The sequence below is a fragment of the Ambystoma mexicanum genome, chromosome 5q, assembly GCF_040938575.1.
Source record: "Ambystoma mexicanum isolate Mex_15411 chromosome 5q, UKY_AmexF1_1, whole genome shotgun sequence".
Classification (NCBI taxonomy): Eukaryota; Metazoa; Chordata; class Amphibia; order Caudata; family Ambystomatidae; genus Ambystoma; species Ambystoma mexicanum.
Genome location: NC_090933.1, coordinates 1,081,374,292 through 1,081,400,175, shown reverse-complemented (window position 1 = coordinate 1,081,400,175; position 25,884 = coordinate 1,081,374,292). Strand labels below are relative to the sequence as shown.

At 45.5% G+C, this 25,884-nt stretch overlaps 1 protein-coding gene across 1 annotated transcript in view; it reads right to left on the bottom strand.

Moving 5' to 3' along the window:
* The window catches only part of FER1L6 (fer-1 like family member 6), a 1,078,814-nt gene extending 1,066,367 nt beyond the window's left edge, over positions 1-12,447 (bottom strand). Inside the window, exon 1 of the mRNA XM_069621590.1 lies at positions 12,394-12,447. Within this exon, the coding sequence (XP_069477691.1) occupies positions 12,394-12,416 (23 nt within the window). The 5' untranslated portion in view covers positions 12,417-12,447. The remainder of the gene's footprint in view (positions 1-12,393) is intronic.
* Positions 12,448-25,884: the final 13,437 nt, after the last annotated feature.

Here is a 25,884-nt window from a genome sequence, read left to right as displayed (position 1 = left end):
TTTGGCACCATGACTCGGTACCATTTTGGACACCGAGTAAGATGGCCACTGGCAGCCAGGCCTCTAACACTGAATATTTTCTTATTAGTTTTCATAGTGTGACTTAGTTAAATAAACTTTTCACACTTTTCATTAATAATAAATACAAACATTATATGTCATTACATTCACACATAATCAATTTGCATTCAGTAAGTACAACTAATAAAGTCTCCTGTGCATTACAAACATGAGAAGCAAACATTCATTCTCAGATTTTCATTTTTGAGATACTTTTCATCACTCTCCAGCCATAATTTAATCACTGCAATCCTGAGTGACAATTGATTGCTGCCAAGGCAACGCAGCCAAAATATGGATGGTTTAAGCAAATCTAATCTACACACAGAAGTTTTGAAATACCGACAGCAAAGATCCACCAAACTTTTGCATGAGGTTGAAAGGTGCCTCGCAGTTTCAGGCTTATCCCTGATATTATAAAGCTGACAATGTCGCTTATATTTGGTTAGTCTGAGTTCTAGCAAAGGAAATTTGAGCAGGGACTGCTGTGGCTGATTACAATTATAAGTAACTGTGATAAGCTCTTGACAATCTTTGCGTTTTTCGACCTCCAAAATGTTGTGTGTTTTCCCATTTTTCCACTTTTCCAATCGGTTCTTTCTCTATTACTTCATAGCTAACAGCATTACCAATACCTGATGTGTAATATGGGACAGCGATTTGCTTTGCCTGTAAGGGATATATTTGCATTAAAGAACATTTCACGGAGTTCATAATGTCTACAAGACATGTGGAAAGCGGGAGCTCACCTTGTACTTTCAACATAAATAGAATGATGCTTAGTTTTTCATTTGCTCCAAAAGAGGCTGTTCCCATTTCCAATCTAATGGAATGGACACACTGGCCCTCATTACGACCCTGGCGGAGAGGGGTATACGCCAGCGTAATGCATGGCGTACCTCTCCGCCAGATTAAGACTTTCCGTAGCGCCATGGTGATTTTTCCGCCCGGATTTTCCGGGCGGAAAAATCCATGGCGCTACGGGACCTTTTGTTAATTACGCCACCGTAATCTACGGTGGCGTAATTAACGCCTTCCCCACTCCCATTATACCCTATGGGGCAAAAATGGGAATGGGGAAGGGTAAATGGGGATTGGGGACTAACCGCCCCGCCAAGGTCGGAATGGGGCGGTAAGTCCGCCAACCCCCATGGCGGAGTTGGCAGCTCTGCGCCATGGTCCATGGTGCAAATTGCACCATGGACCTCCGCCAGGGTCGTAATGAGGGCCACTGGCAGTTAGGAAGGCCCAGTACCTTTCTATGATATTAAATGATATTGGCCCTCATTAGGACCCAGGCGGTAAGGGGTTTACGCCAGCGTAAACCATGGCGCCCCTTACCGCCTGAGTACGAGTTCCCTTAGCGCCATGGTGATTTTAACGCCTGCTTTTAGCAGGCGTTAAAATCCATGGCGCTAAGGGACATTGTTGTTAATTACGCCACCGTAATTTACGGTGGCGTAATTAACGGCTTCCCCACTCCCATTATGCCCTATGGGGCCAGAAATGGGAATGGGGAAGGGTAAATGGGGATTGGGGACTTACCGCCCCGCCAACCTCGGAATGGGGCGGTAAGTCCGCCAACCCCCATGGCGGAGTTGGCAGCTTAGCGCCATGGACCATGGTGCTAATAGCGCCATGGTCCTCCGCCAAGGTCCTAATGAGGGCCATTCTATTTATAGCGCGCCCATACCCAGGTGTTTGAAAGTTTTGTTGTCCAAAAGATGCCTTGTAGCCTATTAAAAGCATCTAATGTGTTTAGAGATGAAGCTTCAATACGGTGTAATAAACCAGGTAACAAACAATGCTTATAATTTAGGAGAAGGCCACTGTAGCTAAAAACACCACGGCGGGTTACAAACTCTCTGATTTTGCCTGTTTTTTGAAGAAACATGATATGATCGTATGATCTTTTATTTATATAGCGCCTATAGACAATGTGTTTCAAAGCGCTTCAAGGCAAGGGAGGGAACAAGGGAAAATACAACCACATTCTTACAGGCCATGAACAGTAAGGATGTGAAATTAACTATCGTACTCGGCCTGACGACATTTCAGATAGTGCAAGAGCTAAGACATAGATAAGGAAGGGAGGGGGGGAGTGGGAAGGAAATGGAAACAGACAGGCGACTACCGTACTAGGCCTGACGACATTTCTGGTAGAGCAGGAGAAAAACAAAAGGTGAGGGAGAGGGGTGCAGAAAGGGAGGGGAGGAACAAAACAAGCGACTATCGTGCTAGGCCTGACAACATTTCAGATAGTGCTGGAGGGGTGGTGGGGAGGAAAAAAACAGTAATGGGATGGTGGAGGAAACAGACGAGGTTCCTATCATATTAGGTCCAGGGACAATTCTGATAGAGTAAGTGCCAAACATAGTTCGCCTATGCTCGTAATCTGTTGTTTCTGGATGTTTCAAAGCAATTAAAGAGATATTACTCAGCGCTATCCATTGGTATATCCTGTATATGCCATTTCTCGGGCATGCGCAGGTCGCGCTTGTTAAATTGCACACATTTTGTTTTATTTCAGTTTATTTGCAGAGTGTTTTCCCTAGAATAATCCACTAGGACACCAACCTCGCCTTTCATACCACCTGCAGAGAAACAACATCTTCGGCATAACCATGGGATGTGTCGATTGGCAACTTTAGGTGGAAAAGTGTGCACGAGTCACCGGGCTTCAGGCACGTCTCAAATTCATGGGTTAAAAAGCAGGGGTGCCAAAAACATACCCCTGCTTTAGACCCACAATGGTAGCCACTGAGGTAGAAATTCTTTCAAAACTATCCAATCGAATCTGAACAGCAATATTACTGTAGAAGAAAAAGATCTGTTTTAGAAGACACAGCGGGATGTCCCATTTGATTAATTTGGCCCAAAGACCATAGGCCTGATTCATGGAATTAATTGCGTGGAAAATAGGGAACTTGCGCTCCATTCTGCGTGTAAATCCCTGTTCGTCGATTCGTGGAATCAAAAGTGTGGTACTTTTCTTCGACTTGCGTGGAGTTCGTGCAGGCTGGGCATGTCTCTGCGTGCCGTCAACGGCCGTGTGCGAGACTCCACGCAGAGTGTGGGTGTGGCTTGTGCAAAGGGCTAGGAAGGGGGCGGAACACCAAAAATGGGGAAGAACTTGCTCAGAAATGGACCATGGATTCGATCACGCAACCTCTCGGCTGGGAAATGGCCACACAAGTCCTTCATATGATCCACCACCTGAAGGCAGGCGTAAGTACACTTGCGTGTAGGATTTGCAGCACGGAGGTGGGGTTGCATGTCGGATTTCGAGGTGCGTGTACTCAATGGGGGTTCCAATGTAATTTAGGGGTGAGCGTACACAATTTAGCGGGGTGCAGGAACGGTTTACGGGGGTTCGCATGCTGATTTCCTGAGTAATTACCAAGTTATGATTTTTTTATACGCATGTTGTCAGGGTGCCGGATACAGTTACGGGGGACCCCACGCAGGATCCCCGAGATGTAGGCCTGCTTACGGGTGACCCCACGCACTGTTTTGAGTGTGCATTTATTGGTGCCCGGTGGAGCGTGCAAAGGTAGCTGATCTGGCTGTTTATGCTTTGCTTGTGGGCGTGTTGGGGGCATTCAGACCGCGACTTGCAAATACGGTTACTTTGCGCAAACAATTCCATGAATACGCAGGGGACGCATTTTTTACTCTGCACACAGGCTTGCGCAGTGTCCTTCTAAGCGTGCGGCCCTTGAAGGTTTTCTGCGCACATTTCCATGAATCGGGCCCTTTATCTACTTTGTCTAATGCCAAACTAAAATCAGCACACGTAACATAGAGTTGAGCAGTAATACTCACTTTAGCTCTTTCGATAAATTTCTTAAGTACATAAATATTGTGGGTAGTGGAGTAATTCTTTCTGAATCACGTTTGCGTAATGTGCAATAAATGATTATCGGATGCCCAATTATATAGTGCCTTGTGTATCATTCCTGGCGCTTCAAGCATTGCATGAAGCCTGTAATTCAGCATTTCCAGTCTATTCCCTTTTTATGAACAGGAATAAGAATGTTTTTCTGCGATTATGTTGGTACTATGGCTTCTTGCAGAACTTAATTGAAAATACGCTTCAAAATCGGCAACCACGTCCCTGAATTAGATTTTAAATTTGTGTTTGATAAGCCACGGGGACCTGTGGCACATGAACTTTTTAGTTCACCAGTACGCTCTTCAATATCTAAAACGTAGGGCTTAACATATTGTCAGCTTAGATTTGGCTGGCTAGTATCTGTATAAAATGACTGAGAAAGACACAATAACCAAGTAGATTCGTCTGTAGGATTTATTTGGGCAGAATCTGTCAGTGAATACATTCCACCATACACCTTCCAAACCGTCCCACTATCATTCTGCACAAGAACCGAAGAATCATTTGCCAGTCAGCCGTGCCGGTAGTTTGTCGGTGCCTCCCGAGCCGGTTTCTGTGTGTAGTTTTATATGTTGTAATGTTCCTAATAGTATTACGTGGGTCTTTGTAGCTTATCCTCCTCAGAGTACTTTTAATATTATGTCCGAGGTTTCTCATTTTTGAGACAAACACAGCATCCTGTGCTTTTGTGGCGGTATTAGCAGAAAGCTCACAGACTTTTGTGAGCAGATAACACCAAAATGAGAGGCCAGGGAATATATCTTGTCCAAGTTACCTTGTGCATGGGGAGACCTGTTATTATTGAGTTGCTCAGCGATATGTTCATTCGAGACATGGATACTAATTAGTGTACACATAATTCGATTAGACCTATTGCTGACCCCAATTTCTGAGTCACATTTTCATGTGATTTCAAATTGCAGACAAGATGAAGTATCGAGTGGGCACTCGAAGAAGATGGGGGGCACGGGCAGGGAGGTGATTCATTTATAATGGGTTCGTGATGCAAAGTAATAATCAGTAGTGTGCTTTTACGGCCAACCCCCCCCCCGCCCCCCCCAGAAAATGCTGCAGGGTGATCTCCTCTGGTTCTCCCATTTAGCATGATTAGACGGAACAATGCCATATAATGAGGCCAATTGCTTCCTCATTTATTAACCTGAGGTCTGGGCAGTCTTGCTGAGGGGCGGCTATTGCCCCGTACCAGGTGAGTGGTGTTAGAACCATCAGAAGCGCCGCACCAGGCATTAGAATCATCCCCAGTCAAATCATCAAACTCTCGGATATTTTCTCTACTTTAAGAAGTACCTTTCCAGTACTGTGCATAATACTACTGGTAGTTGTTCCACAAGATCGGACATATACATTCATCAATAATATCGACTCCAAAGGATGTGTGCGTAAGATCACAGCAAGAATAATCGAGCATTCCTCAGTATTAATGATTTTAGCAGCAAAAGTGGAGCGTATGCCAATGATTAGGCCAACTACGCGTCCAGCAAGAGGGCCGCTAATGGCAGCCTTATTAAAAACAGTAAAACCAGCACCACAGATCCAAGCTTTAGGTGAAAGGAGCAAGAGGATAAGATGTAATCCACCACAAGTATAACAATGCACTCTCCTGAATTTTCTCCCGCCAGTTTCTACAAACTGCACCTAGTCAGTTTGCTTGCTAGACATTGACCTTAATGACGGATGTATGATCTGCCACAATACTTGGCCATTCCAATCTAAGCACACGGTGCCCTACACTCTCCTCGTGTTGCTCGTGTATGACTCCCACAGTTGATTCACTACATGGGGTGGCTGTTCCTATTGCTTTTCCCTTAGACATGGTTTCCAGAACTGGTGGAGTGGGTACTAACGTATTTTTAGCAATTTGCACACAGGTACCACTACATGAGCGTTGTTGCATGCTGTGTACAATCTTATTTAATAGTATGCATTTAACTTGTGGAAAGTCACAAATGGAGTGGCAGATCATATACGGACAAAAGGTGCCAACAATTGTACAAAATAATGCATTTTCCAGGCACAGACAACCACAGTCAACTTCAGCTAACTGCACTCCTATGCACTCTGTGGCGCTCATCAGCCCACAGAAGGTTTTCGATGGGAGATCTTCTGTCTCTCACAGTGCGATTCCACTAACAATCCCCAGCAAAATCACCAGGGTTTGTCTTCAGCTAACTGCACTCCCATACATTCCGCGGCACTCTACACCCGGAGGAGGTTTTTGATGGGAGATCTTGTGTTGCTTGTAATGTGGCTCCACTAGCAACAGCAAGTAAAAGCACCAGGTTTCCTCTTCAGCTAACTGCACTCCCACGCACTCCCTGGCGCTCTTCCTCCAAAGGAGGTTTTTGAAGGGAAATCCTGTGTCGCTTGTAATGCAGTACCACCAGCAACACCGAGCAAATGCCCCAGGTTTCCTCGGCAGCTAACTGCAATCCCACACACTCCGCCATTGAATATGGCACCGCTAGGTACCTTGCAGGCCGTTGTCGTGAATCTTCACTACCATGGCCCCTCAGGGGCAGGAAGGCTGACCACTGAGTCACTGTACTGCTGACTTTTCACAAGGGTGTACATACCACTGAGTGGTCCACATAAAACAGCTGGAGGACGTTACGTTCCTCACTGGGGACTTGAGAGTGCTCTCATGCATATCTCCCTCACCTGCCCTGTCCTGCACCATGAAGAAGATATCATTGGAATCCTTTGAAAGGAGGCGATACACAATTTAATTGTGCACCCCTGGGTGACTCTATTTTGTGGCGTTCATTGGATTTCCCAGAAGGGTAATTGGACCCGTCGATTTGCTGACGCTTCACCAATGTACAGTCGCATACAGTGTTCACTGTCGATCTTATGTGCCCTGTGTGGGATGGGGGGCCCCTATTCTTCTCTCGGACACCTGGTTTTATGCCCCGCTTTGCTGAGCTCACATCTGCCGGATGGTCTCTTCAGGCCTTATGCCAGCTTGTTGCCCTGGAAGATACACCTTGGCACTGTGGGCACTGAGGAGAAATGATTGCCTCTGATCTACACGCCCATTCATTGGCACACACCGACCACCCCAATGCAAATGCCAGGGTCAGAGCTCAAATGAAGCCATGTCCGCATGTTCCTCGCTCTACCCCATCTGCACGCGTCTTTTTGAGAACTGTTCAGGTTAAGGCTCAATAAGACTTTCCAAACACCAGAAGTCAGCAAATAATATAAGGTGAGTTATAATCAAAACATCTATGAACTCTCAAACCATGTATATGTCGTCATTTCGGGGACAGCTTAAACCACATTCTTCTCCTCAATCCTATGTTACATCCCCTTTCGCTGCCTTTTTACCCCTGTCTAAAGCTTCTCACATTGTTGCCCCATCGTGTTACTAAACATGGCGCTCTTGGGTGAGTGGCATTGCCAGTGTCTTCATTGGCATTTGCCATCATAGGAAATAATCAGTGAACATAAAAACAAAACAAAAAAGAGTATCTAAACTGCTGAGAACGCCTGTATTCCTTTCCCTCTACCCTCCCATTATTCTCAATGTGTCTGCTAGGTATATAATGGCTCATGGCAGACAGGGCCTAATACACCCTACTAGCACAGTTACTGCGCAGACATTCCCTCACCTACAGACATCAGACAGGGCCTAATACACTCCACTAGCACAGTTACTGTGCGGACATTCCCTCACCTACAGACATCAGACAGGGCCTAATACACCCCACTAGCACAGTTACTCTGTGGACATTCCCTCACCTACAGACATCAGACAGGGCCTAATACACCCCACTAGCACAGTTACTGTGCGGACATTCCCTAACCTACAGAAATCAGACAGGGCCTAATACACCCCACTAGCACAGTTACTCTGTGGACATTCCCTCACCTACAGACATCAGACAGGGCCTAATACAGCCCACTAGCACAGTTACTGTGCAGACATACCCTGACATCAGACAGGGCCTAATACAGCCTACTTGCACAGTTACTGTGCAGACATTCCCTAACCTACAGAAATCAGACAGGGCCTAATACACCCCACTAGCACAGTTACTCTGCGGACATTCCCTCACCTACAGACATCAGACAGGGCCTAATACAGCCCACTAGCACAGTTACTGTGCGGACATTCCCTGACATCAGACAGGGCCTAATACAGCCTACTTGCACAGTCACTGTGCGGACATTCCCTCTCCTACAGACATCAGACAGGGCCTAATACACCCCAATAGCACAGTTACTGTGTGGACATTCCCTCACCTACAGACATCAGACAGGGCCTAATACAGCCCACTAACACAGTTACTGTGCAGACATTCCCTGACATCAGACAGGGCCTAATACAGCCCACTTGCACAGTCACTGTGCGGTCATTCCCTCTCCTACAGACATCAGACAGGGCCTAATACACCCCACTAGCACAGTTACTGTGCGGACATTCCCTCACCTACAGACATCAGACAGGGCCTAATACAGCTCACTAGCACAGTTACTGTGCGGACATTCCCTGACATCAGACAGGGCCTAATACAGCCCACTTGCACAGTCACTGTGCGGACATTCCCTCTTCTACAGACATAGGACAGGGCTTATTAAACCCCACTAACACAGTTACTGTGCGGACATTCCCTCACCTACAGACATAGGACAGGGCTTATTAAACCCCACTAGCACAGTTACTGTGCGGACATTTCCTCACCTACAGACATCAGACAGGGTCTAATACAGCCCACTAGCACAGTTACTGTGCAGACATTCCCTCACCTACAGACATCAGACAGGGCCTAATACAGCCCACTGGCACAGTTACTCTGCGGACATTCCCTCTCCTACAGACATCAGACGGGGCCTAATACACCCCACTAGCACAGTTACTCTGCGGACATTCCCTCTCCTAAAGACATCAGACGGGGCCTAATACACCCCACTAGCACCGTTACTCTGTGGACATTCCCTCACCTACAGACATCAGACAGGGCCTAATACAGCCCACTAGCACAGTTACTGCACGGACATTCCCTCACCTACAGACATCAGACAGTGCTTAATACAGCCCACTAACACACTTACTGTGCAGACATTCCCTCTCCTACAGACATCAGACAGGGCCTAATACAGCCCACTAGCACAGTTACTGCGTGGACATTCCCTCTCCTACAGACATCAGACAGGGCGTAATACAGCCCACTAGCACAGTTACAGTGCGGACATTCCCTCTCCTACAGACATCAGACAGGGCCTATTAAACCCCACTAGCACAGTTGCTGTGCGGACATTCCCTCACCTACAGACATCAGACAGGGCCTAGGACAGCCCACTAGCACAGTTACTGTGCGGACATTCCCTCTCCTACAGACATCAGACAGGGCCTAATACACCCCACGAGCACAGTTACTGTGCAGACATTCCCTCTCCTACAGACATCAGATAGTGCCTAATACAGCCCACTAACACAGTTACTGAGCGGACATTCCCTCTCCTACAGACATCAGACAGGGCCTATTAAACTCCACTAGCACAGTTACTGTGCGGACATTCCCTCTCCTACAGACATCAGACAGGGCCTAATACACCCCACGAGCACAGTTACTGTGCAGACATTCCCTCTCCTACAGACATCAGATAGTGCCTAATACAGCCCACTTACACAGTTACTGAGCGGACATTCCCTCTCCTACAGACATCAGACAGGGCCTATTAAACTCCACTAGCACAGTTACTGTGCGGACATTCCCTCTCCTACAGACATCAGACAGGGCCTAATACACCCCACGAGCACAGTTACTGTGCAGACATTCCCTCTCCTACAGACATCAGTCAGGTTTGAGGAAAGGACGGCGCTGCTCTGTCCGCATGAAACATTAGACACACAATGCAACACAGTTTATGGCCTCACTATTCTATAAAAGCTCCAGTGCACTGGCTTGTGCCCCCTCATTCCTCCCTTTGCTGCTTTTAAGCGATCTTGCATTTGATTTTTCACTCTATCCTACTTTCACCTTCTGCCCTTCGTTGTACCTTTCTCGCTCAACTTTCCTTTCACTTGTTTCTTTCTTCAATTTTCCTTCTCCTTTTTCATTACACTTGATCTGCTTTTTGAGCAGTCTCCTTTATATTTCTTGATTGATTGATTTGTTTATTTATAGAGCGCTTTATGCCAAGGCGCTGTACAATGGAACAAGTCATACAGTGAACAACAATAAACAATAAACAAACAATGTGAGCAAAATTACATAATGAATCATTCGACAGTAAAACAGTGCAAAAAGCAGTTAACTGTGGAGAAGGGGAGGTAGAGAGGAAGTAGGATTGGCGAGGGGGAATAGAAACGAAAAGAACAAGTGAGGAATAGGAAGGTGGAAGAATGGAGGGAGAGGGGATTAAGGAGTCAGAAGAGGGAGAGGGGGGAGGAAGAGAGGATGGGAAGATCTTCAAGGAGGAGAGTGGAGGAGAAGGGATTTAAGGGATGTGCGAAATGAGGGAAGGGTAGTGCAAGAGCGGATTGAGAGAGGGAGTGCGTTCCAGTGAAGAGGAGCAAGAAGTTGGAAGGAAGGAAACCTGGAAGAAGCACAAGGGGAAGGAGGTACAGTAAGGAGGAAACGGTCAGCAGAACGAAGAGGCCGTGAGGGGGAGTAGAAGGTGAGAAGTGAGGAGAGATAAGGAGGAGCGAGACCATATAAGGATTTAAAAACAAGGCAGAGAAAGCAGAATTTTAACTGAGAGTGGAAAGGTAGCCAACGAAGAAGAGAGAGCGAGGAGGAGATGGAATCACGGGAGGTAAGGAGACAAAGGGTAGGAACAGCAAAGTGGTAAATGGATTTGAGGGGGGTAAGCTGGGAGGCAGGAAGTCCAAAGAATAAAGGGGAGCAGTAAAATAGCCGGGAAAAGATGAGAGAGGAGATAAGGAGTTTGGTTGCATGGAAAGAGAGGGAGGGACGGATTTTGCGAATGTTGGATAGATGGAAGCGGCATCCTTTCTCTCTTTCCTTCTTTGCTTCATCTCTCCCAACCTTCTTTCCACCCTTGCATCGTTTGTTCGTTCATTCTGTCTTTGCTCCTTCTCTCCCTTCTTCCTTCGTTCCTCCCTTACTTGTTTCCTTTCTCCCTCCCTCCTTTTTCACGTCTTTCCTCCTCCCCTCCGTCCTTCCTCTCTTCCCTCCTTCTTTCCTTAATGTCTTCCTCCCATCCTTCATTCCACCCTTACATCATGCTTAATCCCTCCCTCCCTTCTTTCCTTCCTTCCTCGCATCTTTTCTCCTTCCTTCCGTCCTTCCTTCCTTCTGTCCTTCCTTCCTTCTTTCCATCCTTCCTTCCTTCTTTCCTGCCTTCCTTCCTCCCTCTTTTTTTGCCTCTTTCCTCCTTCCTTCTCTCATTGCTTCTGCCTGCGCTCCTTGCTACATTCCTTCCTCTTTTGTCTGTTCTTTCCTCCTTCTTTCGTTTCTCCCTCCCTTCCTCTCTCCTTCTCTTCCTCCCTCTCTTCCTTCCTTTCTTCCTTCCTTCCTTCCTTCCTTCCTCCTTCTCTTATTACCTCTTCCTGACCCTTCCTAATTTCTTCCTTGCTTCCTTCATTCCATCCTCCCTACCTTCCTTCCACCCTTCCTCCCCCTTTCTTATCTCATTCCTTCCCTCATTCCTCATGCCTGCCCTCCTTGCTACATTCCTTCCTCCTTTATCGGTTCTTTCCTCTTTCTTTTGTTTCTACCTCCATCCTTTTTTGCATCTTTCCTCCTTCCTTTCTTCCCTCCCTCCTCCCTTCCTTCTTTCCTCCTTATCGTATTACCTCTTCCTGCTCCTTCCTAATTGCTTCCTTGCTTCCTTCCTTCCTTCTTTCCACCCAACCTTCCTTCCACCCTTCCTCCCACCTTTCTTGTCTCATTCCTTTCATCATTCCACATGCCTGCCCTCCTTGCTACTTTCCTTCCTCCTCTGTCTGTTCTTTCCTCCTTCTTTCCTTTCTTCCTTCCTTCCATCCTTCCTTTCGTCCTCCCTCCTTATTTGCATCTTTCTTCCATCCTTCTTTCCTTTCTTCCTTCTTACCTTCCTTCCTTCTTCCTTCTCTTATTACTTTTTCCTTCCCTAGTCTAATTTCTTCCTTGCTTTCTTCCCTCCCTTCCTCCCTTCTTTCTGCCTCATTCCTTCCCTCATTCCTCATGCCTGCCCTCCTTGCTACTTTCCTCCCTCCTTTATCTGTGCCCCTCCTTCTTTCGTTTCTTCCTTCCTGTCTCTCCTTCTCCCGTCCCCTCTGTTCTTTAAACAGTGATATACCCATCCCGTCACACCTTAATGCCAGCGTCTGCCAGAGTTTCTCTTGTCCTCGTCCCGCTGTGCCTGCTGCCACCCAGGCGCGCGTTCCCTCCAGTCTACTTGCCCCACACATCCCCGTGTTTCTCTAGGTGATCTGGCCCCACCCCCGCCCGCTAGTGCCGCATTACTTGGTTTTGGGGGGCTTCTCCATGGCTCGTGCGGCTGGTCTGGCGGTCCGCGGTCCCGGGCTGCCTGCGCCTCGCCTTCAGGACGCTGGAAGCATGTCCTTCCTTCCCTCCGCACCTGCCAGGCGCTTATGTGCTTATGATTAACCCGCGAGATACCGCGCAGGGCGGGGATGTTTAAACATTTCATTACATGCAGGAGGTGGGTTCTTGATCAGTGTGCTTAGGCATGGCATAACTGCTCTGTACACAAATGTGTGCCGGCCGTCAACGCGCAATTGTGGTTCTAATGTGAGTGCGGTGTCAAGTGTACAACGGGCCGAAGTGCAAGCAAGGGAAATGCACCGCCCTCCCCTTCTCGGCCACCACCAAGACAAGAATGACCCACAACCATTCCGCACACAGTCTATGCCCTCGTTCTCCCCTCTCCCAGTCTCTCTACTCCGCTTTCTACTGCCACACGTCTCGTCTCTCCTCCCGCTGCCCCCCATTTCTCCTACTCCCCCTTCACATCCCAGGGGCGCTGCCCCTTTCGCTGTCTGTCTTCAATTCACTTGCGCTTGACTATTCTCTCTCTCTCTCTCTCTCCCTCTCCTCCTTCCGCTCCCCCTCTGCCCTTCCTCTTTCACACTCGCTGCCTCTTCCTCTCTTCTGTGTCCTGTTCCCTTTCCAGGCCTCCTGGCTCCTCTCTCCCTCTTCCATTCTCTCCCCCCTTTCTTCCCCCTCCTCTAGTCCACTCTCTCTCCTCCTTGCTCTTTCCCCTCTGTGTTGCCTCTTACCTCTTTTCCCTCTCCCGTTCCCCTTTTCAAGCCTCATGTCTCCCCTCCATCTCCTCCCTGCTCTTCCCCTCCACTCTGCCACCTTCCCCCTCTTCTTTCTTTCCCCTTCCCTGACCTCTCACTCTGTATCCCCCTTACTCCTCGTGCTCTCCCTTGCCTCTTTTGCCCTCTTCGCCCAGTCTTCAATCTTCTGCTACCCATCTTTCTATTCCCTTTTTCTCTTTTTCCACGTCTTCACTTCCTCTCTTCCTCGGCCCACTGCTCTCAATTGGGTGGCTTAAGTACCTTTTCTTGAGCTAGAGCGCTTGAAGACTGCCATTTGGTGGTAGCGGTGTGCAGTATTGAGATAGAGTGCCTGGAGGCTGCCATTTGGTGGTAGCGGTGTGCAGTATTGAGCTAGAGTGCCTGGAGGCTACCATTTGGTGGGAGCAGTGTGCAGTATTGAGCTAGTGCGCATGGAGGCTGGCATTTGGGGGTAGCAGTGTGCAATATTGAGCTAGAGCACCCAGAGACTATTGAGCTAGAGCGCCTGGAGACTGGCATTTGGTGGGAGTGGTGTGCAGTATTCAGCTAGAGCGCATGGAGGCTGCCATTTGGTGAGAGCGGTGTGCAGTATTGAGCTAGAGCGCCTAGAGGCTGCCATTTGGTGGTAGCAGTGTGCAGTATTGAGCTAGAGCTCCCAGAGACTATTGAGCTAGAGTGTCTGGAGACTGCCATTTGGTGGTAACGGTGTGCAATATTGAGCTAGAGCGCCCGGAGACTATTGAGCTAGAGCGCCTGGAGACTGCCATTTGGTGGTGGCGGTGTGCAGTATTGAGGTAGAGCGCCTGGAGGCTGCCATTTGGTGGTAGCAGTGTGCAATAATGAGCTAGAGCGCCCAGACAATATTGAGCTAGAGCGCCTGGAGACTGCCATTCGGTGGTAGCAGTGTGCAGCATTACGCTAGAGCGCCTGGAGGCTGCCATTTGGTGGGAGCGGTGTGCAGTATTGAGCTAGAGCACCTGGAGGCTGCCATTTGGTGGTAGCGGTGTCTGGTATTCAGCTAGAGCGCCTGGATATTGCCATTTGGTGGTAGCAGTGTGCAGTATTGAGCTAGAGTGCCTGGAGGCTGCCATTTGATGGTAGCGATTTGCAGTATTGAGCAAGAGCACCCAGAGACTATTAAGCTAGAGCGCCTGGAGACTGCCATTTGGTGGTAGCAGTGTACAGTATTGAGCAAGAGCGCCTGGAGGCTGCCATTTGGTGGTAGCGGTGTGCAGTATTGAGCTAGAGTGCCCGGAGACTATTGAGCTAGAGCGCCTGGAGACTGCCATTTGGTGGTAGCGGTGTGTGGTATTGAGCTAGAGCGCCTGGAGGCTGCCATTTGGTGGTAGCAGTGTGCAGTATTGAGCTTGAGTGCCTGGAGGCTGCCATTTGATCGTAGCAGTGTGCAGTATTGAGCTAGAGCGCCTGGAGGCTGCCATTTGGTGGAGGCGGTGTGCAGTATTGAGCTAGAGCGCCTGGAGGCTGGCATTTGGTGGTAGCAGTGTGCAATATTGAGCTACAGTGCCCAGAGACTATTGAGCTAGAGCGCCTGGAGACTGCCATTTGGTGGGAGCAGTGTGCAGTATTCAGCTATAGTGCATGGAGGCTGCCATTTGGTGGTAGCGGTGTGCAGTATTGAGCTAGAGCGCCCGGAGACTATTGAGCTAGAGTGTCTGGAGACTGCCATTTGGTGGTAATGGTGTGCAGTATTGAACTAGAGCGCCCAGAGACTATTGAGCTAGAGCGCCTTGAGGCTGCCATTTGGTGGTAGCGGTGTGCCGTATAAATCAACATAACATAACAGAGGGAAAGAAGTTTATGAGCAAAGAAGACGGTGAAAGAAGCTTAGCGAGGAAGGAAGTGCACAAGGGGAGACAGGGTAAAGGAGGTATGAGGGAGGAAGGCAAGAAAGAATGGGTTCTGGGAAGGAGTGAGGTTGAGGTTGCAGAAAATAGGTTGGACGAGCCAGGGAGTAGAGGTAGAAAAGGCATGAGAGAATGTAGAAGGATTTAGGGAAGAGGGTCAAAGAGACCAGGAAAAGGGCCAGAGAGACAGGGAAAACGGCAAAAGAAAAGTAAGAAATGGGTTTAAAAAAAGCGTACAGGGCATGTAAGAGAAAGGAGGTGGGGATACAGGAAATAGTGGGATGAGAGGCTAAAAAAAACAGGAAGTACAGGGCATAATAAGAGGCAACAAGGGGGAAAAGGAGCAACAGGGAGAAGGAAGAGGCATGAGCGGGATGAACAGTGAAGCCAGAGCAGGGGGAAAGGAAATAGAGGCAAGATGGGGGAAGAGAGGCAGAAGAAATGATGAACTAAAGGGAAGTTTGGGGAGTAGAGGTAGGAGACAGAGACATTGAGCCATAACAGGAGGTAAGAGAGGCAACAGAGGGTGGCAAGAGAACAAACATGCATGGCGAGAGGCCAAAGAGAGACGGATACATGCAAGACTGGAGGAAGCCAGGCAGAAGTGATAGTGCAAAAGAGAACAGATGGTGAGGAGAAGCAGTAGAAAAAGGACAACAGAGGGAAGAGAGGAGCTGGGATAGAGGGACATTGAGCCAGGAAAGAGGAAGATGCACCAGTGAGGACGTGTGACAAGAGACAAAGGAGAGAGGGGAGGAAGAGAGGCAGATGGGAGAAAGGATTAAAGTAGATACGTTTGCAGAGAGACAGAGAGAGGACTAGAGGCAAGGTAGAAGAAAGAAAGGCAGAAGGGGGGAGGAACAGAGCAAAGACTTGCAAAGAGAGGCAGAAGAGGGGGGAAACAAGGTGGGGAGAGAGAAACAGAAGAGGGAGAATAGAGTGAAGATGTATAAAGAGAAGGAAAAGAGGCAGGGGTCAGAGTAAAAATGTTTGACGAGAGAGGAACAAAGCGAAGACGGTAGATAGCAGAGTGAAGACGCAGACAGGTCCGTACAAGAGAGGGAAGTAGAAGCAATGCAAGGGAGTTTGAGGGGCAGGAGAGAGTAGCATAAAGAGGCAGGAACGAGGGCAGAAAAGGCAAAGAATATAAAGAAATGGGCCAAGTGCCAGGAGATAGAATAAAGGCAGGGAACAAGCATATGGAAAGGAAGGAAGAGGGTGAAGAGGGGCAGGAGAGTTAAACCAAAAGTGACAGAGGGTCTTAAGGACCCTTACAGTTTCAACGTCACATAATCTGTGGTGTGAGAGGTTGGATCACAAACCTTCAGCCAGTGATTATTTTAAAATGTACAAATCTGCTGTCACAAACTAATAGTAATCTATAAATCCCTAATAAACAAAATATACGAATTACTCCTTAATAAAAACAAGTGAATCCCGGGGCGTGGCTTGGCGCCGAGGCAAGATGGCTGCCTAGAAGACCGGCTCCACCCCACGTCAAATTTAATAAAGCATTTAGGTATTATATAATCTCTTAAAACTTACCTTAATCTTTCTCCCAAGCGCTGCCGACATCCCGCTTTCACTCGGCGACTTCTTCCGCGGCTCCGGCGTGCTGGAAGGCTTCACACGCTGTCAGCTCTTCATACAGGATTCTGCATCGGACGCACCCCGGTACGCGAACCGCCCCTCGTGAGGAGAGGAGCGGCGTGCAACATCAGCTGGCATCCTGGTCTTGGCCTAGACGTGCGGCACCTCCTCACGAGTGCGCCATCTGCTGGAAAACAAAGAAAACAACAAAAAAAATACAGTAAGAAGCAATTCTAAAGCATAACTTAAACTGTACATGAATAAATACTGAAGCAGAAAGGTTATAAAAAAAAAAATAATTAAGAGGACTGTTTGGATATAAAAGAAAAGAAGTAATACAGGATGAATAATAGTTGCAACGCAAGTCTTAAGTCTTATTAAGGAGTTTGAAAAAAAAACAGTGAAGGGGCTAGCAGGCCACATCTCAAAGGTATACCAAGCTCTAAAAGTATGATACTGAACACGTTATTCAGTCTCCCATCTGCATAATCTCCTCTCTCCTTTTAAATTTCATATCACTGCCATACATTATTGCTGCAACCGTCTTATACGGTACAAACAGACTGGTTTACAAGTAACCCACCGCAGTACTCCTACAACTCCACTGGTACAAACCTCTCCTTTTGGATAACAGCTCTAATCAACATATCTATTTCTATCTCAAGTAGTATATGCCTTATTATTCTGGGTTTTTCCATTTTTTGGTCTCTCTAGCTCATAGTAAAGCCTGAAGAATAATATGGAAGTAATAATTATATACTACTAACCATCATAAATAACAAAGAATCAGACGCCATAAAAAATCATATTGGTTAACATTTGCTCAAATATGGCAACTAGTAAAACCAACCAGAAAAATGGCGCCTCTATCAAAGACGCTACCTCCTCCTCAACTACTCTGAAAAGACCCAAAAGTGACCCTCCACCTCCAATTGGACTCTCAGACCCAGCTATTGAAGCCATTCTTGCTGAAATCAGGGCACTGAAACCCTTCATTGAAACCACAAATATTAAGTTACAACAACTAGATGAAAGGTGGATGGGAGTTAACAACAGAGTGGAAGAGGCAGAGAAAAGAATTGGCGCGCTTGAAGATATATCGCCTAAGGTGGCACAAATGGAGAAATCCATTAAAGAACTTCAAAAGCATAATGAAGATTTGGAAAATCGTAGTAGGCGCAATAACCTACGCATCGCTGGCCTTCCTTGAGGGAGCTGAGGGCACTGGCCCCATTGTCTTCCTACAAAAATTCTTACCGGCCTACTACATTTGCCTTTGGAAACTAGTTTTAATATACAACGAGCCCATAGGATTGGCCAACCCTCAGTCTCTCCCTCATCTCGTCAGTCACCAAGAACGCTCATATTTTACCTTTTGGAATACTCTCAACTGCAACTTATTATCTCCACAGTTAAAGAACGTAAATCTCTAATTTGTCATGGCAGTAAGTTATATATATCCCAGGATGTGGCTAGTAGTACAGCACATAGATGAAAAGTCTTTTTGGCGTTCCGGCCTGCTCTTAAACAACTTAATGTCCGATATGGCTTGTTCCATCCTTGCTCCTTTAAAGTTACATACGAAGGAAGCTCTGCAGTCTTTGATGATCCCGCTGACTTAAGGCTCTTCATACAATCCATCAAAAATGAAAATATGGACACCTCTTCTCCAGCGGCGGCCTCAACTTCACCTACTACTTGAAACCGTATCTCCATCACCTGACTTTTATACTCATAAGTATCTATTTACCTAATGCTATGATTTTACATTGATATTTACTATGTGGGGTGGGCGCTCTTTTGGGTCCTTCTTCCACAGGTAGTCGCTTTTTCCTAGTTAGCGACCTGGTAGGCGTTTCCTATCCCCCATATATATCTCCCTTTAACTCCTTTTCCCATGTCCTGTTTGATCTCTAAAATCATCCATTCGACATGGTATACTCCCCTCCAAGGTTTGATCGAACCCCTCTCTCCCCTCCCTGACCCCCTATGTTCCTTCCTTCTGTACAAATATTGGTGTAAACATAATTTCAATCAAATGACAATGGTATATGCTTATTACTGTACTATGGCTATAAGGTGTATGAATATCAAATCTCCTCCAGCTAAATGATCTTTAAATGCATAACATGGAATATCAAGGGTTGCAAGAATCCAATGAAAAGATGTAACATCTTATCTCACTTGAATACATTTAAACCAACAGTAGCTTGCCTACAAGAGACACACTTATCCCTCAAAGAAACAATGAAACTCAAGTCTCTTTGGGTGAAGGAGGCTGTTGCTAGTCCAGCTTTATCTAAGAAAAATGGTGTTGCTATACTTATTAGTAAAAAACAACCCTACAAAATGCTTGCCCAAGATGCAGATACAAATGGCAGATGGGTTTGGGTAAAACTGCAAATTGACACGACACAAGTATCAATTCTCAATATTTATGGACCTACACTACCAGATCCCTCCTTTTGGAATAATATCAAACAAATGATTTTGAAAAATGACTTCACTAATTTGATAATGTGTGGTGATGTCAATCAGGTTCCTGACCCTTTTTTAGATCGAAAATCCAGCTGCATGTTTAAACCCAACAAAACTCACAAATCCTTTATAAAATGTCTAGGAGAAACAGGACTAATTGATTCGTGCAGGATATCTCATCCTTCACATTTGGATTATACCTTCTATTCCCCCCCACATAACACATTATCACGTATTGACTATATTTTTGCTACAAAGACCCTATCTGGATCCATTATAGACTCCAAGATCTCCAATATTATTATTTATGACCACGCTCCAGTCATCACTTCCTTCTCCCTTACAGATATGAACAAAGGTGCTTCCAGATGGAAACTTAATAATTTTCTTTTAAATGATCCTAAATCTATTCAATCCATCAATACTTTCATTCAACAATACTTTAACGAAAACCAAGATCAGGATACCTCCACTGTCAATAATTGGAATGCATTCAATGCGGCCCTTCGAGGTCACATAATGGCCCTCTCAGGCAAAAATAAAAAAAACAGGAAAAAACATCTTGATAATCTTTATTCTAAACTCACTATTGCAGAACAACACTAACTCAGCTAACCTACGACAAGTCATTGAGATACGCTTTGAAATCAATAAAGAAATCACTGAGTTAGCTGTAGGCACCATTCTTAAATATAAAACAAAGATCTATCAAACCTCTAACAAAGCAGGCAAAAGGCTTGCTTCTTATTTAAAAACCAAAAAAGAAAAAGTTCAAATCTCTCACATTCAAGACAAATTGGGCAAAATGCATCATAGGTCTAATGAAATATTGGAATGCTTTAGAACATTTTATACTGATCTATATACTCCAGAATGTGCTATTCCCAGAGAAAACATTGATTCCTTTTTGAACAACATCAGTAGAACCACCTACCCTGAAACTGATCTATCTCATCTAGAAAAGGACATCACCTCTATCGAGATTACCAAAGCCATCCATAGCCTCGGAAAAGGTAAAGCACCCGGCCCCGATGGACTATCCACAGAATTCTACAACACATTTTCTCAAATCTTAACACCTAAGCTTAAAAAACTTTTTTCATATTTTATTTCACAAAAATGCTCCTCCGGATCCTTTTCTGAAGCTTTACTTATCATTTTCCCAAAACCGGAGAAGGACCCTACTCTTCCTAGCAATTATCGACCCATTTCCATGATCAATATTGAAAGCAACATTTTTGCCAAAATACTTGCCAACAGAATCAAATCCCCACTCCCAAATCTAGTTAAACCAGACCAAACAGGTTATGTAAAAGGACGTAATATATCCTCTAACGCAAGACTCGTACTAAACGCCATCAACCTTGCAGCCAATGACAAAAAAGACACTCAAGGCTATGCGGCCATTGCATTAGATGCGGAAAAAGCTTTCGATCGTGTTGACTGGAATTTTATGTTTCAAACTCTACGTTGGCATGGGTGTGGTGAAACATTTATTTCACTGGTTAAACTTCTTTATTCTGGCCCCAAATCCGCTATTTACTTAAATGGTCAAACTTCCTCCTCTTTTCCCTTACTAAGAGGAACGCTTCAAGGTTGCCCCTTCTCACCATTACTATATATCCTCTCTCTTGAACCGCTACTAGAATTAATAAGATCTAACAAAAACATCCCGGGAATTCCAGTCGATGCCTCAATAAATAAAATAGCCGCATATGCGGATGATATTCTTATATTAATTAAAAACCCCAAACTTCACATTCCCAACCTCTTGAGTGTATTATCGCAATTTGGTCAGGTCTCAGGATATAAATTAAATACACAGAAATCAGAAATTATGCCTCTAAATCCATACTGCCTTAAACACAATATTGTCACTTTTGGCCTCAAATGGTGCAGTAGCTCTGTCAAATATTTAGGTCTTCGTTTTGCCCCAACTATCCCAAATACGATCAAACTCAATACTGAAACACTACTGGGCACCCTCAAGGATCTAACATCCAAATGGTCTCCACTATACCTCTCCTGGTGGGGGCGCCTAGATACTATCAAGATGATGCTTACTCCCATAATACTATACTATTTGCAACTTCTCTCCGTCCCATTATCCCTTTGCTTTTTCAAATCCATTTACTCTATACTACTTCATTTTCTTTGAGGAAAAGGAAAAAGTAAAAGAATTGCTCTGATGAAACTGAAAGCCCCCTATGATATGGGGGGATTTAGATTCCCTGACTTTAAGTCATATCACTCTGCGTTTCTTATAAAACAATCTCGTCAATGGTTCATGGATCCTATATCCGCTGATATCCTGACCTGGTGTACATTAGAAAAACAAGTAGTTCTACCACACGACATCACTGACTATATATACATATTTAAACATTCGTCTAAAAAGATTTTAGACCCTATTAAAGCTTCAATCTCAGCTCTACAAACTTTTCTTTTTACCCATACTATAACCCCCAATAAGCATCTTTCCCCACTATTTTGGCATAATAAGAGCATGGTAATTAATAATAAGATCATCAACCGCAAATCATGGATTCAAAAAGGTATCAGATTCATCCAACACATTATAGATGTCCCGTATATCCTCTCCTTCCAGCAACTCTCTATCACATTTAATATTCCTAAGAAGGACTTTCAATTTTATAACAACTTAATTAATTCCTGCCTTGATGCACTTGCCCAATTTTCCAATGAAATTCTTACTCCAGATGCTCTTAGACTAATGCACCTTACCACAGTTAGTGAAGTTCGAGCCTCCAAAATATACAATATGCTCACATCAACTTTTAAGATTTGCCCTATACGTCTGAAATGGGAACTTGATTTGGGCTACATGTTTGAAGATGATATTTGGCTTCGTCTGTTTTCTAAAATCAAACAAATATCGGTGTCAGCAAATATTTCACAACACTATTATTTCTTCATGCATAGAGCATTCATTACTCCGGCCAAATAGGCTACATCTAATCCGAATTATAATGCGAAATGTTGGTCATGTGGCATATCTCCCGCCACGTCTATGCATATGTTTTTTGAATGTTCATATATTGTTAAATTTTGGCAGGAAATTTGGAAGCTTCTTAAGTGTATCTTCTGTGTTGATGTGCCCTTTTCCTTTGTTAACATATTTTTAGGAAGTATAGCCATTACAACTTATATCCCATCTGACTCTGCTAGACTTTATGATCTATTCATCTGTATAGCTTTAAAATGCATCACTGCTAACTGGAAAGACTCTAGTTTGCTTTCTACCAAAATCTGGTGGAATACTATTTGGAACACTCATAAACTGGAAATGTGCATGGCCAATAATCATAACATACTTCCTAAATATAATGCTAAATGGTATTATTTCACCAGGTATCTTAACTGTTTTAATGCAACTGCTCATGGTACATGAATCTACACCCATATATTTGCATCATTATCCATATTTCCATGCTCATACTGAAATGCTAGAACTTAACAATGTTTGAAATGATTAGTTCATCTTGATGAAATAATCCAATATACCCATTCTCCCCCCCTATCCTCTACCCTCCTGATTCTTGTATGTCTCTTGTATGTCTCCCTGTACGTCTCCCCCCTAATCTCTATATTCACTACATATAAGTCACTCTTTGCAGACTAGTGCTACTATAAATTTTATACTTCTTGTTATATTAATGCGGTTTATATCTACTATAGTTCATATTATATTCGTAAATTATTTAAACAAATGATTTAGCTATATAGAAATACTATTATAAGTGACCTGAATCATTTACTATGTTATTTCTCTATGGTTCTTATGTATTCAAAGTCTGTAACTTGTTGATATCTGTATCAAACTCAATATTTAAATAATAAAAATCATTAAAATAAAAAAAAACAAGTGAATCCCATTCAAAGTGTTTACAAAGTTCCTTAAGAATTGATAGTAGTGGACAGCATCTTTGACAGACCTTGCTTTAAGTGGAATGTAAAATTGAGAAAGGCCTCGAACAAGGGGTGTATGTGTTGGGCGTGGCCTACGAAGTGCTGGGCATGGCCTAAAGGGGGCGCCCTGAGCCAAACAATGCCTCATTAGACACTGCAAACAAGTACTGTGGGTCACTCAACATGATCTCAGGTGCTCTTGTTTGCACCATGGGCGGTGCCAGCGTTGGGCTTGGGAGGGCTGACACCCTCCCACTTTGAAGCAGAAGGGGTCGCTCTGATGTGATGCCCAGCACGCTCCGACAGCAAGAGATTGTCAATTTTCTCACCTCAGCATACTTTTACGTGACAGCCCTGTAGCAGCAGCAAACCCAGTGTCAGAGGACAGAAGGCGGCCGAGGCAGCAACAGACCCCCCTCCCGCAGTGGTTTTCAAAGTATGGGGCTTGCTCTCCTAGGGTGGCGGGTGGGGGGGTCTGGCACTTGCTCAAGGGGGCACAAATCACACAGCGTGAAGCACATCCTAAACCATTTAGGCTTACCAGCATTTCAAGTGAGAGTCCATGCACGTGACCTCCAGCACAACAAACAAAATAAGCACAGCCTGAAGACAAGTTCCAGGCTGTGTTTATTTCTCAGTTACGGAAGTCGACAGCAGAGTCCCCTGAAAGGGGAACGCGCGCTGTGACAACTGTGACTGCTAGAGCGATACCAAAAAAAGGAAGGGAGCAGGGTCGGACTGGGGCATACCATTGTCTCGGACACCAAAGCTAAAGTGGCCTACAGTTGCAAATGGCAATTCATTCCTTTTGGGACAAACTGTTTGAATAGTGCCCAAGGGGGAGTTTTTTGATAACATATGATGCAAAGTGTGACATGTAAAGAATATTTATTCTGCAACAATGGTACAAACTACTAGCTGCATAGTGAAGTAACTCATCAAACTGGCTCAGATTGGCCCAAAAAGTGGCCCACTTGGACCAAAAAAAATGGCCCACACTAGCATTTTGCATGTTTGGTTCGGACATTGCCCTATTGCACTATAGGCCAGTCCAAGCCTGAGAGGGAGAAAAAAGAAACGTGTAAGGGGGTGGCAGGAGTGAAAGAGCAGAGTAGGATAAAAGTGAAGGAGCAGGGGCGCACCATATGAATCAGTAGCACATACAGAGCTGAAGGGAGAAACAGAACCAAAAGGGTGAAGCGCGCCAGCCACATACATGAAGGTGAAGGACAGGGGCAAGAGAAATCAAGAAAGAGGGAAAGAGGGACAGGATTAGAGGTCAAGGGATACAGAGGGCCAGACTAAGAAAGGAGTGAGAGAGACAGAGAGAGAGAGAGACAAATGATACTGAAAAGGTGGGAAACTAAGAATGATAGAGGCGATATAATGAGTAAGAACGAGCACAGGGCAAGAGAATGTGGGTGTGAGGGAAGCTAGAGATTGAATGAGAGAAGCGTAGGAAGGAGAGGGGAAAGGAAAGTGAGCGAGAGGAAGAGACATATAGCAGGACAAATAGCTAGAGGGGGGAGTGAGGGAGAACGAGAGAGCGAGAGACAGACACAGAGCTATAGAATTTGTCCATGTGGTATATAACTGGGTCATCCAGTCCAGGCTTTTGCATACTGGAAGCTTGTCTTGCTGAGAAGGGAATACCTGGACTGGATGACCTACTCATGAGTGGCATGGGGCAACTTCAGTGCTCTGGTGACGGGGAGTAAGAGAGAAATATACACGATTAGAGGTAAAAATAGAGAAGAGCAAAAGGAGGAGAAAGGAGGGACAGAAAAGAAAGATTAAAAGGGAATGGAAGAGAAAGAACACGAGAGAGGGTGAGAAAGATAATGTGAGGGATCCCGATCCAAGCAACTGAGCCAAAGAAAGAGTCAGTGAAGAGACAGAATGGAAGTGAGAGAGAACCAGGAGCCGCATGAGAGGGAGAGCAAAGAGAACAGTAGGCATAAAGGGAAGAAACTAAACAAGATGTAATGTCACGAGGGGAGGAAAATAAGTGATACAGAAGGAACAGGAATGAGTGACAAAGACAAAGGACACTAAATAGTAAGAACATTGAGGAGAACATGTATCAAGGATGCAAGAGGGAATATGAGAACACAAAAGCAAGTGTGAAAGAGTAAGAGTACAAAAAGGACATCCAAAGGAGGGAGAGAGGGAAGGGTGACAGAACAGAAGAGGGATAGAAAGAACAGAGGAGGGAGTGTGAAGAATTTAGAGATAGTGGAGAGAGAGCAAGGAAAGGCGACAGATGAGGAAATAAATGCTGTGTAAATTCAATCATCAGTGATCAGGCTTTGGATCTCCCATCCACCGGCAATGACACAATCTGAGGCAATTGGTTTGATGAGCTGGCTTCGACCCCGCTTCGACCCCTCTTCATTCCTCCTTTCGCAAAAGCATACCATTCAATTCTCGTGGTGTTGTCCTCCTTGGTACGCATTTTCCCCCTCCTAGCCAACCAAATGTAATTTTGACCTCAATAGGACACCCCTAAAAAGCATCCAAGGTTGGCCTTCCAATCAAGACTAAATAGGTTTAGTAGTATGCAATAGAGTGGGTGAAGGAGGCATCTTGGCATGCCGTCACTCAGAGTCAGCCCCTGGGTATGATATGGTATATGATAAGCCATTTACAAAGTGCCTATACACAATTGTTTCAAGGCACGATAAGGCACGATAAGGCGCGATAACCCCTTATCACGCGATAAGGCGTGATAAGGGTTTGCTCAGCATACCACGTGCCTCCCTTTTCACATGACAGCTAACCCCATGACCAGGAATGGGTGGGGGGGGGCACCTGTAAATAAATGTCTT